General features: G+C 39.9%; 2 protein-coding genes across 8 annotated transcripts in view; both read left to right on the top strand.

Annotated features, from left to right (window-relative positions):
* BCLAF3 (BCLAF1 and THRAP3 family member 3) overlaps window positions 1-8,443 on the top strand; it is a 36,949-nt gene extending 28,506 nt beyond the window's left edge. For 4 of the 5 annotated variants that reach the window (XM_067297130.1, XM_067297124.1, XM_067297126.1 and 1 more), the window contains one exon: window positions 1,573-8,443. In XM_067297130.1, the coding sequence (XP_067153231.1) occupies window positions 1,573-1,602 (30 nt within the window). In that variant the 3' untranslated portion in view covers window positions 1,603-8,443. Of the gene's footprint in view, window positions 1-1,343; window positions 1,418-1,572 lie in introns of all 5 variants that reach the window. The other variant, XR_010884263.1, reaches the window with a different exon arrangement.
* Window positions 8,444-11,038: 2,595 nt separating this feature from the next.
* Window positions 11,039-20,874, top strand: part of SH3KBP1 (SH3 domain containing kinase binding protein 1) — a 237,483-nt gene continuing 227,647 nt past the window's right edge. Inside the window, exon 1 of one of the 3 annotated variants that reach the window (XM_067297098.1) lies at window positions 11,039-11,520. In XM_067297098.1, the coding sequence (XP_067153199.1) occupies window positions 11,517-11,520 (4 nt within the window). In that variant the 5' untranslated portion in view covers window positions 11,039-11,516. Of the gene's footprint in view, window positions 11,521-11,759; window positions 11,827-15,370; window positions 15,489-20,874 lie in introns of those variants that run through there. The other 2 variants (XM_067297104.1, XM_067297102.1) reach the window with 2 other exon arrangements.

Below are 20,874 nucleotides of genomic sequence, written 5' to 3'. Positions count from 1 at the left end.
TGAATATTCAAATGATCCACTTCAGTTTCTAAATCACATGGAATAACTTGGATGGGATTCTTTGGAATACTGGATCTTTGCACTTTACAAGCAAATTTGATTCTGCACTCATTTCCTCCCTGTTTATCCCTTGAAAACTTACTGAGAGAAAATTTGGATAGATGAACATCAGAGGTGGGCTCTGAGAATATGCAGTGCCTCTGTTTCAGTAATCTCTTCTGGAGCTCGGTTGATCTGATATCCCATTGAGAAGGGGAAGCTGGCCCTCTGTGTTTAAAAATGTTGTATCCTCTTAGGTTATGCTTTAAGTTAGGTGAAGGCTATTAGTGCCTTTTTCTTTTTTTGAAAACATTTGAGAACTAAGTTTATATATTTCTCTTCTGTATGTTATATTAAGTTCATCACATGCTTTAAATTACACACTAGAATGCTCTTCTGAATAAAGCATCCTGCAATACAAAATGTCTGTGTAAAATGGTTTATGATAAGCTCAAGCTGAAATAATTAGGCACATCTGTGTTGTAATATCTTTTGGATGGCAGTGTGTGAGACTGATAATGTTGGAGAACTACAGAAGAACTTCTGACCCATATAAAATTTTACAGCTTTTGTGAGGATCAGTAGTTACAACATTCTGAATCTTTTACTAGAACTGATCACAGTATGATCAAAGTATGTGTAGTTCCTCTTGACATCAGGGAATTGGATTAGATGGCTTACAAAGCCCCTTCCAGTCCTCTGTTCCTGTGCAAGGTCTTGTTATTTTTGTAACTCTGTGTCCTTAAGGCATCTGTAGTTAGAGTTCTGCTATTAGGGCACCGAAGCACAGGCTCCAAGAACAGTTTTCCAAAAACTCTAGTTTCCAGTCAGTGTGTGTGTGTTTTTTTTTTTTTTTTTTTAAATCCTTTTACATTTGGGCGGACATGCTAAGGTGGAACTGAAATTAGGGGAAAACAGATGCAGAAGGATTTTTCCAAAACTTACGAAGCTGTAAAAGAAGCATAGAACCACTGCAATTTTGTGATAGTGATTTTCCCTGAATTTCCGATACTGTTTTATAATTGGATGATAAAGTTCTTGTCTAGAATTTATTAAAGTAATGTTAATAAAATCTGGCTACTGGAGATTATGGTTTGAATTACAGAAAAGCATAATAAGATCTGAATATTGATTTTTATGACCTGTGAAGAAACTGAATACCATTGAGTTAAAGTAAAATAGTTCTTGAAGGACAAGTGTGACATACTCACTTTCCTAACTGCATACTGCTTGCTGGTTGGCTAATTTTTTAAAAACAAAACTGTTAAGATTTCAGCATTTCCCTTTTTTGCCTATCTGTGTAGTAATCAAACTTGTCAGGACACCATGATGATGTATTTCACCCTTTTAAAATGACTATGCGTATGCATCCTTTAAGGTACAGTCTTTACAGTTGTGCTATTTCATTCTATAATTGTACAGCACTAGTCTTGTAGTTAAGTACTGTATTATTATAGTAGGTATTATATGAAAGCTGGGAGTTTTTCTTCCACTTTTACAGCTTGACGTAACAATTGTTTTTCCTCTCTGTAGGGACACTTAAATATTGCAACAGAAACCTGAACTGAGCTGTGATCCTGAAGCTGAAACATCCAACACAGCAAAGAGCATCTGTTCATTTTTGACAACTTTGTCAAGAATTAAAATAGGATGAATGAACTAACAGTGTAACTTTCTTGATAAAAATAACTTTATTTTTCAGTAGTGGAATGCTGCAGAACTTTTTTACAGTTTTAATAATTGCTTTTAAATTCCAGTATTCGATTGAAACATTGTAGTATGTACCTTTAGTTCCTTTTTGCGTACCAGTCTCAAGCAAAGAAATCACTGAAGGGAGTCTTATTTATTGAATACTTTTTCTCTGAGCATGATGTTACAGATGGAACTTGAGTTGTTATATGCAGAGGTTTATATGTTGAAAGTTTATTGCTTATGTAATAAAAAAAAGGGGAAAAAAAAAGTGCCTGAATTGTTTGGTAATAGCACATTAGCTCAGGATTTTCCAAGTAATGACCTTTTAGGTTGTGCAATAGATTTTACACCTCTGTTCAGTCATTTCTGTAAAACAGTATTTTGTATTCCTTCATTTTAGTTTAATATTAAACTTGTTTTTTTGATGTGTATATATACATTTGTAAATTGTTAGAACATTGAGACAATTTTCAGCATTTGATTAAAATATATGGTAATGGGCAGGTATGTAATGTACTCTAGCAGTAGTTTCTAACTGCACTGAAAGCATGCTTGGGTTTGTTAGAGGATTAGTTGGTCTGTATTCAAAACTATTCTGTCTCATTACACTTTTTGGTGTATGACATTCTTGACCAAGCCACGTGTTCTCTAATCTTTTTGCCACTTTATTTCATGGATTCTGAAGGTGGAGCCTGAAGTATTTAAATACAAGAAAAAACAAAAACACAGGTTTTTATAAGCATGACTTCTAACAAAGCTGTTTATAATTGACACTGCTTTAAATGCAGATAGCTTGTAATTTTTTGTTTAAAATCCCAGTAAATCTCAAGTTTACTGTACCACAATATTGTTATGCTGTATGCAAAACTCAAATATGTCGGCCTATTTGATCGGCTATAAACAATATTGTGTTTATTTCCTATTTATAGCTTTTGCCTTAATATCTAGTATATGGTAGGGTTGTGTGTATGTATTAAAAATTTGTTCAGACTTTTTATTCCAGGTAAATTAAAGATACATAATACGTAGTTTCCAGAGAAGATGTTCTCATTTGTTTCAAGAAAAAAGTTGTTCACCATATCCACAACATATGCGGTTTAATGCATCTTTGTCATTTCCAAGACAGTGTTAGCCATATAGAATGCAAGTTAGTTCCTATTATGAATAACAGATCAGAATCCTAATACTGGCTAGAGGTATGTTCAGAGAAAAAAGAAAAGGAACTCTGTTTTGGGGTAGAGAGTTAGGATGTCATTTTTACATACTTTTAAAATGTTTTTTACACAATACCTTCAGTAAAGAGACTATTTATTGAAAGTCTGTAAGTATGGCTCAGCATGCTTTAACAGTGTCACAATCTTCAGTTCATGGGGTGAACTTAATGTTCGTAGGAAATAAGTAGGCAGATGTGCCACATCTGATGCAGTGATTCAACAGTGAGACCAGATGGTTTAAGTTTCTAAAACCCAAGTTTTTGGTTTAAATAACAGAATTTTTAATAACTTTTTCAGTTACTTTTTTGACAAGCATACAGAAAATGGGAAGCTGAAGGAAAGGAATTCCCTGGCCAAATAGAAGCAGCTAACTTTTTGTAGATAAGAAATATTTTACATACTATGCTGTCAGTGATGATGATTAAATCAGCTGGTGTAGATTAACTTGGGAGATGGAAGTAAGGAACTAAAACAGCTAAATTGGAAGGCTAGGTGAGTCAACACAAAGCAAATTTGGAGCAACCCACTGGCAGGGGAGTGCTGCAATGTTTCCCTGCAGATTGGGGCCAGGTTTAACCTCAAGCCAACAAGCTATTCGCACTGCTCCTGAGTGTGATGAAGCACTGTAAAACACATAGGAAGTGAAAAGTATATGAAGTAGGATGAACGACTGAAGCTACATTGTCTTACTCAACGGGATATTACTGTTTCTGTAAACTTCCTGCAGCATTCTTGTAAAAGCCTGGAAGAGAATTCGTTGTTGAGCAAATGGGGGAAAAAGTGGATACATGAAGAAACTTCTGACACAACAGTTTTGGTAACATTTGGAAGTAACACTGGCACAGTCAGAATTAACTTAATGCTTCCCATTTATGAAATCTGGGTTTAGAAATGTGAATGACTCCTGACTGATTTTGTGCTTTGCTACTTCTACCTGTGTATTTATAGGTATCTAACTTTTATTTCTACAACTGAGAGCAGCATATTACAAACAGAAGGTATTTTTGGTATATTCACTGATTTCCCCTCACCCATCCCCAGTCCCAAGATGAGTGTCATATGATGAAACGTAGTCACTGATACTTCAGTGACTTTAGCATTTATTTAAGGTGATACCATTTGCTGAAACCACATTTTTTATTGATGACTTTGCTTCACTAATTCAGGATTCTGCCATGACAAAACTTTCTACCTTATAAAAATCATACAGAAATTGAATTTTATAATTGTTAGGTGTTACAGGCAACCTAACTATTTACGGGGTATTGTTATCTAGTGTGAGACTTTGGCTTGAGTGCTATGTAGGTATATCTTTCTGGATTAGATACTGTTGCATCTATGTGCTCATACACAGATAATCAGCTCTTTCCTTTCAACACAGAAAAGTAGCACCTGTTGTGCTGGTACAGAATGTTTGGTTGAGAATAATATATCGAAGTCACTGAGTTGTCAAGGCATAGATGAGATGAGAAAATTAGTCTTAAGTATAAGAAAGGTCAGTTTAACTTGAACAATTTGGTGCCTTTCTGTATTGCGACTGCATTGTAGAAAACACCCTCTGGAAAAAAAACTTTAACATTCTGAATGTCGTATTGTTTCTATTGGAAGCATGGATAGAGAACAGTTGTTAAAATAACCACCTTAAATATGTGAATAGTCCTCAGCCTCAGAAGGAAAATAGCATCTCTTATTGGTAAAGCCTGTCACGACATTTGCATTGGAAGTGCAAGTTAAGAATGTGATTGTCTAAAAGCTGGTTAATTTTCTGTTTCATACTTTTATAAATGTACTTTCTTTTGATTGACTTGAAATGACTGCTAAATGTTCTTTGTCATATTCTCAATTGTTCTCATGTGAAATTGTTTTTTATTGCAAAATGCAATGGTTTAATATGATGAGAGACCTCCTCCTTGTAATTGTCTAAGATAGTAAGTTATTGTGGCATTAGCATTTACATTGCTGAGCAGTTTAATTTCTATATTGGTTGGTTAGAATCCTCATTTTGTAAATCTAAACTTTGTAATGATTGAATTCACAAAGTTAACAAAATTGTGGGGCTAGTAAGAAGCAACACATTGTGAGCTATATACAAGTCTGCCTTCACTTCTAATAATGATTTGCAAAACTTAAATCACCTTACCTGATAGATTTAGTTATGTCCAGGTCTCAAGATATGACATCTATCCTAACTCAGGTAACTGGCAGAGGGTGGGAGTAAATTCAGCTGATAGCCAGCTGTGATAATATTTTATTTGCTGTCTTCTCTCCCAGGGCCTGAAGATGAAATGCTGAGTTTTCTTTGTACAAACTTAGTTGCTAAAAAGGATCAGTATTACATTTTTGTGGTATTACAAAAGGCAGAGTTTTCACAATTGGCTTTTTATTCATTGGAAAGTCATTTTTTGCCATGTCTTGGATAGTGAGAGTTGCTTGGAGAAGATGATTAAAAATTATAGCAAAGATTAAGCTATAGGGACTTGATTTTTGAGTTTTCACCTTAGACTGCAATTAGAGTGAGATCTTGAACTCTTTTGCTTTCTGAAGGAACTTTTCCCATACTCAGTAGAAATGTTTTTGCCTTTCTTTAAGCATCTGAACCACCATCTGCAGAGTTCTCTATGGGAGAACACTCTAAAAGAAAGACTTCAGACTTGCACCCCAAAGAATCTGCAAAAACTGGATGTTTCTGCACATATGTGGCCCTTGATGGACTTCATTCCATTGCTGCAGGATTTGAAGATACGAGGTTCTTCAGCCTCTTTACAGAGAGGGGAGAAAAATAACAAATATGAAAGCCATTTCAAGAGCTTAGAAAGCCTACTTAAAACATGTAATTCCTTGGCAAACTTTAAGGACAGTGATGAACGTCTGTGTTCTGTTTCATGTTTGGTAAGCATAAATTTTCAATGTTAAATCTGAGAAAAACACTGTTGTAACACCTGCTCCTGGCCTGGTGTTTTTTTTCTTGGAGGTTTTCTGAGTAGTTATTTAGCCATGTGATTTATCTTTGCTGCCTTCCACTTCAATAGGACTTTCTTCTGTTCCCTGTTCTTTGCTCTGAATTTTGTCAAAGTTGTCTAAATCTCATGTTGTCTTTTTAATATTTCATTTTCTGTAAATAATGTAGTAGATGGCTTTTATTGTGTGACTGGCTTCTCTTATGTTTTTATCCTTCAGGGAAGGAGGCAGGGTGGAAACAGTTGTTGTTTGAGTACACTCTTCATGGAATAAAAAAAAGCTTAATTGTTTTGCTTTTAAGAATAGCAGGGCTTTTTTCCCCCAGTTGAATGGGTATGTGGCCTAATGTCCATTTCTAAACAGTACATTAAAGTTGAGCTTACTTTATACTAGTTTCCCCCACCATAAGGACCATCTAAGTGTGTTTATGTACACATGGACACACTACGATCAGAAGCCTTTAATGTGATTTTTTTTTTTTTTCCCTCTGTGTGGATAAGAAAAAATGCGTTTAAACTATGGAAGATGGAGTTGAAATGCAAGAGGATTTTAAGTCTGTAGCCTTCTGATTCCTCAAAAATGCTTTTTAAAATGTTATTCCGTATCTAAAAGTCTCATGTTCCTAAGTATATATTAAGATTTAGGTATGCTTATATGTATGTTTAACATAGTTTCTATAAAATTGATGTAAATCTTCTTTCTACAGACAATAAATGTTTTAGCATTTTTTTATCTATATTTTTAAATACCTTCAGTGATTGGTTCAGTACCTTGTTATTAATTTGGGGGTTCAGAATATTTTGCTCATTCTGTGTAGCCATTGAAATGTTCATATATACACCTTGTTTCTAGAACTCCATTTATTGCTTCTTTTTGAGTTAAAAGCTTTCTGCTTTCTAGAGGCATCTTTTTAGCTAAAAGACTCCCTTTTCAAAGACTTAAAATATGAATCGCTTCAGATACTAGCACAAAATAGATGCTGTTTAAAAAAAAAAAAAAAAAAAAAACCACACCTCTGAAGGCAGATATTCCCATCTCATCCATGGCATTCAAAACTCTCAGCGTCTGTCAAGCTGATTCTTCCCAGGAAATAGTATGGGGACAGATGCGCACTTATTTGGCTGTCTTTACATATTCAATAAACTGGTATGCATTTTTAAGAATTGTGTTAGTGAATACAGTATCATCTATGCTAGGTAAAAATAACCATGTTTGTTAGGGAATCTTAGTATTAAAAACTGAGTGGAATGGGAATGAGCTGAAGCTAGAACTTACTTGGCATGTTTAATTAAAAATTAACTCTAGTATATTATTCACTTAAACTTGCAAGAGTCCAAGTCAGTACTGGTCTTCAATGTACATGAATCACTTGGTTCTTTCATAACTCCCCTATTCTAATGTGGTTACTCTCCTTGAAGAAACAGATTAGTAAGGCAAAACTCCATCTGTGGTAAATATTCTGTTGTGTAGAGCGCCTTGCAAGGGAAGGAATTGTTTCTTTTGTCTCTTAGGAAAAAAATTTACATAATGCTTGAGGATATAATAATAATGCTTCCCAACCAGTAGAATATAGTCTTTAAAAGTGCTGATTGTGTTCTGAAGTGTGTGCATATCAATTAAGATAAAAGTTGCTAATTTTCATCAATATCACTTAAAACACCTGTTTAGCTTCTCTGAGCAGTTCCTTAATGTGGAATGATTCTTTTTTTGACTGCCCTCACAATCTCAGCAGTGTATCCATTCAACTCCTTTTTATCACAAGGGTGAGGTACCAAAATGATTCACATATGTTGCAGAGTTGCTTTGAAGTTCCAACTGAAGGATGCCCATATTGGCGTAGGCTTTATAGGAACACAAGGTTAGTGCTACACATTCTTTTAGCCTGGAAACAACAGGAGGCTAGGACTTAAAGATACTATGACAGCAGGAAAAAAAAAATCATAGTTTATAATGAGTTTTTTAATTTTTCAGGACAGCCTTTATGTTACTGCTTTACTTGTGGGAAAGCCAACAAGTTAGTTTTCATATATTTACCCTACATTGATTTTCAGTGATAGCTTCCTCAAAGCTGAACTTAAATTGCCATATGGTTCTACAGCAGAAGGAGGCATGTGTATACACATACAAAAACATATATATGTATAATATATATTTTGGCCCTGGCAATCTGGTTGAGATAGCCATTGCATCTTACAATGTATAGGAGAAAGACAATGTAGTTAGAAAACTGATTACATTTAAGTTAGCCAAGTTTGTTATTCCTCCTTGCTACTACTGGCCCTGAACTCTTCTTGTAGAAGCAGTGCTATTGGAATGTACCAAGCTTAATTATTCAGTTATACCAATTATTCCACCTTAAACTACACAGCTAAAGCATTGGGAAGCCAAACTTCATACAAAATTAGCATGATAACAATAGAACTGTCTTCAAACCTGGTTGCATTAATTCTACTTAGTTTGGCATGTTATTTGGTTGTGATTGATGTAAGCATTATAAGAAGTACTAGGTGAAACTGTCAAATAAAAGCTACTTCTACTCATTCTGCTAATTTTCCAGAATTAATGCTGTAAAGTTTTCAGGTTATGTAGGCTGCAGGTCCTTCCATACTGAGTAGTTGCGGATAATGGCAAGCAGCGTTGTTCTGTCAAGGTGTATATGAATCACTGAATGTGGCTGGCTACAAGATACTCTGCGTGTGTACGAAGATTAATTTTTTTTTGAATCTCTTCTTCCCTCCTCTGCCCTCTCTATGGAACTCTCAGACTGCAATTTAGTGCCCTAGTGCTCCTGAAAACAACATGGAGTTGGTTTGTCTTTTACTTTTCAGTGAAACCCTAAATTGGAGGCTGTCTACATCCAACCTGTATTTCTGTTATGTTCCTTGTGATGGTTGAATTTATCTTCCTTTTATAGATATGTCTAACAAACTTGAATGAAACTTATCTGAATGTGTTCTTGTATCAAAGTATTTTGCCTTTTCTAATTCTAATCTTTTAAAAAAACCTAACCACTGGAGCATATGAATCAGTCCTGATGTTCTATTGTTGCTACAGCAGACAAATCAGTAAATTGAAAACAAGTTTTCATGGCTGTAGCTGAAGTCTCCTCAAAAAAAAAGGGGGGGAAATCCCTATTTGATATTAATAAAAATATTTACAGACAAAAGCCCTAATTCTTGACTTGAGGCACTTATAGTTTGTTCATTTAAAACCAAGCTGAACTTACACATTCATTTCCTGTGGAAAAATTCAATATTTGTTAGAAAATAACAATTTCTGATTACTGAAGACCTCAGCAGTGGTAAAATACATGTTGAAAGACTTGTTAAGGGCAATAATAAAACTCTAAACTGTCCTGTCTCCAGGATCCCTAAAAGGGGAAGAAAAAAAAAAGGGGGGGAAAAAAAAAATCTACAACATCTGAGATGGAAAGTTCTTGAAAGGACATTAAAAGATCATCTACCCCAAGCCTAGCACAGATCCTAATTCCTATACACTACCCCCGACCAAAACTTGTCTACTTATGAACATGAGGTTAAGGTTTATTCTTTCTTTTAAACTCACCTACTGCTTTGTGGAACATAGAAATGGTTTGTTATCAGCTACTGTGAGACATAACTCTAGCTGGAATATCACAGCTACCACTCTCACCAGCTCTATGTGGGGCACTATTAGTTGGCCCTGCTGGACTTCATCAGTCTACTTCAGGCAGCCATTCATTAGTTACTTACATTTACATTATTTCAACACTGAGGGTTTTTTCTTCCAGATAATGAAGTGGTTGCATGTTTTAAAGTCAATTATAGCCCTACATATGGAGTGGTTAAAAAAAAAAACAAACAAAAAACAAAGGGAAGAAGAGAATTTAAAGGGTAGCTCTGAAGATAATTTACAACATAGCTTATATATTTAGATTGACTGCATCTCAGGATGCTTAAATCTGAAACAGAGGGTCAGGTGATTTGAAAATCAGTCAAGTCTCTCTCAAACAATTCTCCACTACTGTTACAATTAAAAAAAAAAAAAATTCATAGTCAGGTATCCAGATGCCACTTGAAAAGGTTTCCACTCTTACAGATAATTCCTGACCTCTAACAAGCTTTGTCAAAATGAGCTCTCTTGTACTTTGGGGGGAGGAAGCAGGATGTGAAAAATCTTACCACTTAATGCTGTCTTCATATCCAAATTAGCCAACTAGGGTTAGAACAGGGTCTTTTGCTTAACCTTTCACTAATGTTAAAGCAGCTTGTGCTGTAAAAGATACTTTACCTACATGTTATCGTTTTAGAGTTGATTGTATTTTTTTAAATTTCCCTCTGCTGCTCCTGTCATTCCGCCCCCCCCCCCCCCAAAAGATCTTGGTGCTAAAGAACTGCTCACCGGGGAAGAAAGCTGCAAGGCCTAATGAGGTGCCTTTCAGTCCAGAAATGTTACTGATACGCAGTAACAGCCCTCCAATGCATTCCGCTTTATTGTAACAGGCGTTTCAATGTGTCTCATAGCTGAGAAGAACAATGCGTGACTTTTTTTTCCTTGCTTAAAAGAAAAAAAATACAAAAGCCCACCCCTTTTCTAACCTTATATTCTCCTTCCTCTTCTTCCTCCGCCGTCGGGCTGCCGCGGGGCCGCCCCGGGCGGCGGCGGGGAAGCGGCACCTGTGGCGCCACTCGGCCGCTGGAGCGGGTGGGGGCGGGGCGGGGCTGCCGGCAGGTAACGGCTCCCTGCGCTGCCCCGGGCCGCAGCCGTTGGCAGTGCCGCAGCAACCGGCTGGGGCCGCCTTCCCCCGCCGCGGGCAGTAGGCGGCGGCGCCCGGGCCCGAGGCAGCCCTCCCGTCTCCCCCGCTGCCCCCGACCTCGGCGGCCCTTCCCAAGGAGGGAGGGAAGAAGGCGCCCTCGTCCCCCCGCGGGGCGCGGGACAGGCGCCGCCGCTCCCCGCTCCTGCCGCGGCGGGGGGCCGCCGCGCCGCTTCCTTCCTCCCCGCCCTCCCGCCGCCGCCGCTGCTCCCGGCGGCCCGAGGCGGCGCCGCGGCTCTGGCGCAGTCTCGCGACACTTCCCGCAGCGCCGAGCCGCGCTGCGCTGCGCCGCTCGCTCCGGCGGCAGCAGTAGCAGCAGCAGCAGCCGCCGCCGCCGCCGCCCGGGGCGGGGAGAGCCAGGCGCTGCTCGCACCCTCGCCCTGCGGCGCGCAGCGGCCCGCGGGGCACGGCGCCCATCTCCGCCGCTCCGCACCCGGCCTCGGCCGCCCTTCCTCCCTGCCCGGCAGCGGGAACCCAGGTGGCTGGCAGAAGCAGAAGGCTGAGCCCTTTCTCTCGCCTGATTTCTTTCCTTCCCCCCCCCCCTTTTTTTTAAATTAAATATATACGCTGAGGGAAGCTGAAGTGTTTCTAGCAGGAAGCAAGATACAGCCGGGCTGCTGCGGGTATTGAGAGCGGCAGCCGCAGGAGGAGGCAGCAGCAGCAGGGGAGCAGGGAGGGGGACCATCCCCATCGGCAGCCTCTGCTCTTAGCCGCGGCGGCGGCGGCGGCGGCTCAGGCTGCCTCTCGCCCCCTTCGCCGCGGCCAGCTGCCGCAAACTTTCAGCCTGTTTCCGCCGCCGGGCGAAGCCCAGCTCGACATAAATGGGTAAGTTTGAACTGTTGGCTGCGAGTTGGCGGCGCCGGGGGGGCGGCTGCGGCCCCCGCCCCGCTGGAGGGCCGGGGGCGGCGGGGAGGGAGCTGCCCGCCACCTCATCCGCCTCCTGCCTTTTCACTTCTCCCCCCTTCCCTTCCCCTCCCCCGGCCCGTCTGATAATGGCTTTCGTGTGATAGGCGGCGAGGTCGGGGTTTGCCGCGGCGGGGCGAGGGCCGGGCGCCCCTCGGGATCCCGAGCGGGGCTGAGGCGCTTTCAAGCCCTCCGTTGAACCGGCCGGGTGGCCTCTCCGTCAGGCAGGTCCGCCGCGGGGAGCCTGGGGTGCGGTGAGACCGCGCCGGGCCGGGCCGGGCCGAGCAGAGGGGGGACCGGCGCCCCGGGGCAGCGCGCGTTGCGCTGCTGCGGCGGGAGGATTGAAGGGCCCCGCGCGAGGCTGCGGGCGCCGCAGTGCCCCGCCGCCAGGGGGCGGCGCCGGTGGCCGTTGGAACCGTTGCGCTGGGCAGCCGCCGCCCGCCCGTGAGGTGGCTCCCGCGGACTTCGCGACGGGGCTGCCCCTGCCTGCCCGGCCCGGGGCGGGCAGCGTCCGCTACCTGTGCGGCGAGGGAGGAGGCGGCTCCGGGCCAGCGTGGGCAGCGGGAGGATGAATTGTCCCATTATACGGGGTGAGGAGCCGAGGCGGCGGCGGCAGCAGCGGTGCCAGGCGCAGGCTGGCTGAGCGATGCGCCCCTGGACATCGCCGCTGCTCCCTCTGCCCAGCGCCGTGTCCGGCAGAAAATGACGGAATCGAGGGAACAAAAGAAGCCGCCCCGTGTTGGTAGGCGGCCCGGGAGTACCCGCCGAGCGGCCTCCGCCGGGGGCTGCCTGCCTGAGCGAAGCGGCGAGCGGCGCGCCGCAATACCGGCGTTTGGCTGCCCTTAGGCACCTGGTTACCCCTTTTGCTCACGGTAGCGGAATTGCTGTTGGGGTAACCTGAGAGCAGTATCGCTAAAACGACTAAATATACTGGATTATGTGGACAGACATTTTACACGATTTTTTTTACCCGTTGTAATACAGTGGCGTTAGGAACCTAGCAGGGAAAAAAACACCCCTTTGTTCTTTGAGAGATTAGTTTGTGGGGTCCTAGCAGAGCTGTGCATAACTATGGTACCTGTGTGTTACAAGGTTAAGCACTAGCTTTTCTCCATTGACCTTCAGTTAGTCCTCCAGTTCAGGCTGAAATGCGCTCAGCCGTATGCAGCTGCAGTGATCTGAGTGAACTCAGATGCTGGTTGACAGTAGGCCAGCATCCCAGACCGCCACGTTTAATCGGGTGCATTCTGGAAGACTGTGTTAGGGTAAACTCACTTCCTAGTTAATGCTGCTCTCTCTGAACTTGTCTTCTGTAGCAATGGATAAGACTTTAAACATGGCACTGTAATGAGGGGTGAAGTTTTTACCCGATGAATGGAGCAAAATCTGTCTTAAGCTTGGCATGTCACAAGAAATCACGTTTTTTCTTCATAATCTTTGTTTTCTTACCCTCTCGCAGTGCGTGTTTTTTTTGTCTTCTCCCTAACTTTTTGTTGTGCTGCAATAAGACTTTCTGCTTTTTGCTTAATCTATAGCCCAAATATTGGCCTCTTTTTGGCTTCACTGTACAAAGGTTAAGGAAAGAGATAAAAGTGCAGTGAAGTAACTTCCACTGTTACAGCTCTAGAAAGCTTTTTGAATACTGTAACTTAGTAGTGAAAGACCTCTTCCCCCCCACCCCTTTATTCCTCCCCTCAACTGGCCATGATTGTATACATCTGGCTTCTTTAAAGCTCATTTTGATACTGACTTTCCTAACTCTCTGTAATTCAGTCTGACTTTCCTTTGCAGAACAGGAGTGGTGGGAAGGCAGGTATGTTTTCATTGCTGTTCTTATCTTAAAGGTTAAGTGATTCTTGTAGTTTAAAAACAAATGGAAAAATTATGTGAGGAAGTAAAGATGTATGAAAGTAAAATATTTCTACAAGATACTAAAAGAAAACAGTTTTATTAAAAACATTTTTAACATTGTTGGCATTTTCAAAAGATGTTTTAGATGCAGAAAATTATAGGTGAATTTTTTATATGTAGTACACTTAAGATTTCCAATCTTTTATTTTTAAATCACTTAAACGGTTTGAATATGGGGTATATGTTTTCCTGTGTGGTGCTACATATTATTACAAAGTCCAAATCTGTGTCTGTGTATATGTGTGTACATACAAATATATACACTATATATATATGAGAGAATATATAGTATATACTATATATACTTTCTCTCTCTTCTCTCTCTCTCTCACACACACACACACACACACACACACACACACTCTTGAGTTTGGTGTGGGGTCCCAAGCTTTTTTACAGCACCTATCCCAAGCCTTACAAGAAATACAGATTTTATTGATGCTTTATAAACTCTTCTGTGACATTCTAGTTGGGGTATCTTAAAGTAATTTAATTTGTTCAGAACAGACTTGTCAGGAGAGTTTAGTGAAATAATGGTGATAGTTCTCTAAACATGAAATGGGGGTAAGGCAAAGACCTTAAAGGTGATTGACAGTGTGGAGGGAAATGTTGGGTCCCTACTTATGATGTCTGAGACTAGAGGAGGTAGTGTTTTGTGGGTGTATTTTTTTCCCCCCTAAGAATGCTGCTAAGAATGTGTATGGCTGGAGAACTCCTCTATCTCATTTGCAAGGGATTCACATACCAGACTGCTGTCCTGTAATTGGAGGTCCAGAAAACAAAGTAAGAAGAATATATGGTACCTGCTTATGGAAAACCTGTTTTGAAAAGCACCTCTTATCAAATTTAGAAAGAGCAAGGATAGAGTGTGATTCTAGAAAGCTGTGTTTTAACTGCCATCATCACAAAACCACTGGCATTGCATGGCTTCTTGTGTCAGTTGATACACACCTTCCAATTTCTGCAGCAAATGAAGGAAGGTCCTTTCTTCTACTAGACAGTCCTTACTTATCTTCAGAGCACAGTCAGTTGTATGCATTAAATGAGGTCGGGCTCCTATATAATAATACAGCTAAGAGGCTAAGTGGCCGAAGCCTTTATCATAGTGCTTGTCTAAATGGCAGGTTACAGATAAACACCTTCATCACCAAACTTGTCAGTGAGTCACTTTGTAGCTTTAATGTTTTGGGTTTTTTTGGTAGAATTGCTTTTCTTAATATTTTCCAAGACACTGTTAAAAATTTACAACTGGGATAGGGGAAGAGAAGCTAAGTTGGTTTTCTTTATATCAGATCAGATTGACCCCATCTATTATCACCATAGTTAGGACTTTGAATCCAGAGAGAGTCTTGTGCTCTTTGAAACAGTTACGCTATTACTACTGGCAGACTGGGTGGATTGACATTAGTGATTGAGAAAAATGCTTTGCTATGAAATACCATTGCTAGTTTGTAGACAACAAAGGAATATTACAGCAAGAAGTAATGGGATAGAAATAATGGGATCTGTCTGATTGTGCTGTACTAGGTGCAACCCCTTTTCCTGTTTTTCCCCTTTCCAAATTCCCTTTTGTGCCTATCCAGATTCTCCTCTATCCCCTGCCTTCCTGTTCTCTGTCCTGCTTCCTTCATAGACTCTCACCTCTTTGTCTTTTTCTCATCTCTTTACTTCCCTCTCCTCATTTCAGACAAGCCACTTCCTCTCTCTCCCTCCCTCCTATCTCAGCATCGATAGAGGGAGCACTGTGAGCACATTTCCTGCCAGTGGGGCCCACCCTGGCCTCCATCCGGCAAGAGCTGCACCCCAGAGCTGCTTCCCACGGTCTGCTGGCCCGTGGTGTGGGCTGGAGAACGCGCACCGCCATGGAGAGCCTGGGGATTTTAGCTGGTCAGCTCTAACAACTCTACAGTCCTACATGAAACGAAACATTTTTTGAGGCTTGAGCTTAGCAGAATTTTATAAATTTCACATAGAAGACAGTAAGTATGTTTGTGGCTCTGGATTGCTCTTTGTCAAATTTTAAGTTCCCTCTCCAAAGTGGTGGAGATTTACAATTGCTTTGCTGAGAGGCTCCAAAGAAATTTTTAAATAGGAATGGCTTGTGCAATTCATTAATGTTATCCTTGAAAACAGTTGAACAATTTCAGCTGAAACTTTGACCGTGAGGAAGATGATGAGCATGGAGTATTTTCACTTGGAGGTTTTTGTTTTTTTTTAATAAGGTTTTAAGCAGCTGTAAACTGACTTTATGTAGGAAGTGTTGTGTAAAAAATCTTTGCCAACTTATGAAAAGTGTTTATTCTCTTTCTTCTGTGTGCTATTACTTATTTTGATTTTTTTTTTTTATATTGTTGGTAAGTTCCTCCCTGACAATAAGGCAGTTGCATTAGAGCTATTTAGAAACAGATTTCCAGTTGTTTGGTGTAGCACAATCTTTATACAGTCTGTGAATGTCATCACTGTCTGAGTTCAACTGGAGTTTTCAGAAACTGTGATAAAATATTTTAAGTAACCTATTGGAAATTTCATACAAAAATAGCTGGCACAACTTTTTTCCTAGAAATCAAGAGATAATAATGTTCTTGTTGTAAGAGACTGTAAGAACTGCCGCCTTAATAGCTCAAGGGAGGGTCTGAAATCAAGAAATATATATGTATATATAAAAGATTATGGAAATAATTTAATTGTACAACCTTTTCTATGTGCTGGTATGTCTTCTGTTTGCCCCTTTCAAGTAGTTCTTCTTTGCTCAGTGTTTCCTTTATTGTGATTGTTTACTATTGACTGTTGCTTTTAGATCAGGAAGTGTGATAAAGAAGAGGATACTTAAGTTGATACAGTTTCTTAAAACAGTTAAATTCTTGTTGGTCTCTGTGCTAATCAAAGATTTGTATGTAGAAAATTAGGATAGAACAACTAGAAAAGGCATCTTTTTCTGCCCAGGTGTAAGGAAATGTATGTTGTAATTAAAATGCTTTTTTTTTTTTTCTGATAAGTAGCTTTATTTTGATATTTGAACTGCTACTAGCACAATATATATAATTAATGCAAATCTTACAATTTATGCTCATCTTTAATGTCATTCAGATTGCTTCTTTTGTAATGATTGTTCACTAGATGTTAGAGGGTTTTCTGAGAATGCTACTGGTAATCACTCTACAAGCAGTGTGCCAGAATTCATATAGCAGATCAGCATTGACCTTGTAGATAATGTGTTGACTTTTCCCCACTTGAAGGGAAAGGAGGCATTCTTTGGGAGGAGAAAAAGGAGAGATTGCTGGTGTGAAATGAACAGCTGAACTCTCAGGTCTGAAATGTTAGAGGTCACTGAAGTGCTGAAAGCAGGTTTGCCCTGATGGGATCAGGGGAGAGAAAACAGCAACAGAGATGGTATCTGTTGGTTTTCTCCGATACTGCTGTTATAGAGAAAACTCATCAAAAACAATGATGAATTTTTGTATGGTTCTTCTCATTATTGTTTTTAAAATCACAGAATACAGAATCCTAGACCAAAGAACGGATGTTTTCCCTAGGTGCAAAAGCGGAAAGTAGCTATAGGGCATATCTGCATTCTGTACGCTGAGGAATAATGAAAGAATATATTAGGGGGAGGGGAATGGGAGAGGGCGTGAGTATCACGATTCTGTAATTCAGCTAGTGTTAAAAGCAATTGGTGATAGTCTGCTTCACACAGAGAGGAGACACAATAAAAGCTTTAAGTCTCTATGTGTGAGAAAATATGTAATACTGCAGTTCAGTAGTCATGGATTGTATTAGCAAATAGAGGGTGTTTTTTTTCCTTCCTATTATTGATCATTGAGGACCATCAGTAGAAACCAAACCTTGAGAATGCAAGTGGTCACATCCACTTCAAAGCTATACGGCAGGATGACTGTTGGGATGCCCCAGCTCTGTTTTCTTTTGAATATAACTTTGACTTAGAGAAAGGAGTGCCCAGGATGATGAAGGATGGAGAGGGAAAGATGTCTTTGTTCTCATTCTTATGGCAGTTGGTATTCCAATGTGGGTGTCACCGAGAATTTGTTCCTGTTTTTTGATGAAGATTTATCGAGTTGTTGATCACCAATTTCATCTGTGTTGAAACAATTCTCTCTAGCAACAAGGATAATGCAATACAGAAACTGAGCAGTTACGTGAGGAAAATATCCCTAACCTCTGTCTGTAATGTCAGTGCAAAGAGCTGCATGTTGAACAGTGCCTTTGAAATTCACTGGAAATATCATAGAAAATCAAAAAGTTTCTCTTTCCTTTCTTTCTCTAGTCGTTCTTTCATACTTTGCAGCAAAATCACTTCTGATGACTGAAAACAGCTCACACCAAAAACGGTGTAAATCTGTTCATGAAGAACAAAATCAGTACTACTGTGCAACTTCCCAGGGAACTAATGCCACACTGCCTTCTAAAAGATATCAATACAGATTGGTTGCATTTGTTACAAGTCAAGGCCCAACTTGGTCTCTCAGTATTTAATTAGCTTTTAATGGTCACACTGCTCATAAGTAAAAACTAAGTGGTTTGTGCTCCATGAATAATTCATAGTAAGTAAATTTATGCGACTTGCCTTTTATAAAAAAGCACCAAAAAGAACAAAAATCCCCACATCACTTTGTGTCCTCTGTTTGTGGTTTCCAGGAAACTGTTTGTTAATTAACAAAGCAATGTGTCGGTGCTTGTTATTTATAATAAGATCTCAAAACAAACACAAAACTCACCTCAGGGTGTGATTTTATTGGGGGTTGGGGGGAGGAGAAGGAGTTCTCAGTGATCCGTGCAACTGCTGGTGCTATGCTATGCTGTATCTACTTGCCAGTGACAGCCTGAGTCTCTTTGTATATAGCACTGTCTTTCCACATTGATTAATAAATGTCGTAGTTAAAGGTAGCAAAAGTATTAAAGTATAAGTGTACAGGTACAGAACTTGTAATTTCTGAGCCACATGTAAAGCCATTCATTGAAAACTCTCATTTCAGGTTTAAATCAAGTATGTCATCTATCTGAGGTTACTGATTCATCCTCATGACTGGCTAGAAACATCTTTAACACTCTGGTAACTTGGCAGAGTGAACTTTTTTTTTTCTATGATAGGCTTGTGCAGCAGTGAAAATTTGCTATCTTTGTGACAACTGCAAAACTGGCTAGTAGCTAAACCTCTTCATTTCTGCAGTTCTTTCTGTGATGTTTCCACAGGTTCTTACTAAACTGTTAATGCTCTGTTGTCTATTGCCTCCTGTAAGAAGGACACACAAGAAATTCCAAAGTCCATCCAGAAGAAAATAAGCCTTTAATTTGGGGGTTCATTATGATGAGGTTTAAACAGCTTTTTCCTATCAAATTCAGAACTTACATTAAAAAGTTGTTTGACTTCTGACCTTATGTTTCCAAATGTAAGGATGAATAAACAGGTTTACAAGAGTGGTGGTGCTTATTTATAAACAATATTTGAGTGCTTTATGGATGAAGATCGTTTACCTGGATGTTGGTCTTTTTCATCAGTTATTTCATATAAATGTGTCCTTATTTTTGCATAAAATTGGTGATAATATCATGTAAAGACCTTTCAGTCTAGGCAAGACTCAGTCTAGGTACGCTGTTTTGGCGAGACTGTAGAACTGCAATGTCTGAATATAAATAGCTGACTTTTCTGCTTAAACCGCCATTAAAAAAAGAAATCCTAAACCCAAAAGAATGCAACTTTGTTCCCTTTGTTGACTGAGCAAAGAGAACGGAAGGCAAAACGGGTGCAGAGAATAAAGCCCACAAATCAAGGCTAAGGTTGAGAAGCTTTGCCTTCACTGCGTGACCGAACAGTTTGTGACGACTGATACTTCTGAACCTCTGATACTGAGCACCAGTACTTCTAGGAAGGATATGGTCCAACTAACTTGGAAAAAAAAATGCACCCATTTTCACATTTGAAGGAGTTTGAAGGCCACCTGCTAGCAAGAAATACGTACAACTTCATTTACTGGTTTAATGGTAGTTTGAACTCCTGTTCTAGAAGAATACTAGAGATGTCTGCAAATTTATTTACAAGCCCTCGTGATATTAAACATTCTTTTTGTATGATGCACTACACTTTTTATTCTTCAGTTTTTATTTTTGTTCAAGGAAAAAACAAGTTGCTGACAGTTGTTGACAGCACTGGCTTGGCAGTTTACAAACTTCTGCTTTTTGTAGCATTCTAAGGCCTATATTTTTAGATTGCTGGTAGGAAAGAAAAGGTTAACCTCTATACAGTCTTGAAATCTAGAGTTGTTTAAGACTTTACAGAATTTGGCTTCAGTATCAAAATATTTAACAGTCTCCAACTAGTAGATTTGATTTTGATACATTTCTGTAGTTTTGTTATGTTTCTGTTTAATGAAACAGGTGACATTTAACTTTGATCACATTCTAAGATTATAAGTGATTTGTTGTGTTGAGTTGATCATTGAACTAGTTTAATTTCAATCTGATACTAGATTAATTTTTGTTTTGATTTCATAGTTAGTTGCTCTATCTTATTTTTTGAAATGTATTCTTTGTAGTTTTTTTGTCCTGGTAAATTAAACAGCGTAGTTAATTATTCCAGTAACAGAGAACTAAAACTTTTTGTGGATTTGGGTTGAATGTTAGCTACTTAGCTTATACATTTGACCAGCTGCTCAGTTGCTTTCTTGATTTTAGCCCATCCATGTGTTGATCATGTTGAATCAAGTTTAGTTATCTGTATGAAACTACTCCAGTTTCATAGGGGTGGCGTGTATTTAATAGAGGGGTTTCTGAGTAAAGTACATCCAGTTTAGTTAATTGCTATTTTATTGGTGGAAGATCTTAATATAGCTGAAAGAACCCTTCCATTTCTTCATCTGCCCCCTTGCTTGAGTCGGTGCTACTGAAGTCTTGAACTGGATGTCCTTGCTTGATGAAGACAATGTGTCTTTGAACAGCCAACTAATCTGTACAAATAAGATCAGCTCTTTGAGTTGCAAGAAAAGCCTTTCAGCTGGGACACAGAGAAATCTTACTGCTACTGTGGCAACCTCCTTTGTTACAATTGTTTTAATATTCATTTGCGTGGACCACTGCTGCTTGCTGCCTCCCCTTCTCTGAAGAATGATCTCTTATAAAACTGGGAAGTATCTTTCTGAGAAACTATTAATTCTCTTGTATCTACTGATAAGGTGTTTTGCTGTATTTAAAAATAGAGTTGAAATACTCTTGTCAGTTCTACTCTGATCACTGAGGTCAAATTGAGTGCTTTTCGTTCTGTCACATCATACTGCATTTCAGAATTGCTCTCTTTGATTTGCATTGAGCATGCCGCTTATTTTAAAGACTACAGATTTTGTATGTGAAGCACCT

Source organism: Apteryx mantelli, chromosome 1, assembly GCF_036417845.1.
Source record: "Apteryx mantelli isolate bAptMan1 chromosome 1, bAptMan1.hap1, whole genome shotgun sequence".
Classification (NCBI taxonomy): domain Eukaryota; kingdom Metazoa; phylum Chordata; class Aves; order Apterygiformes; family Apterygidae; genus Apteryx; species Apteryx mantelli.
The sequence above is the reverse complement of the archived record's forward strand: the minus strand, read 5'-3'. Positions and strand labels throughout refer to the sequence as shown.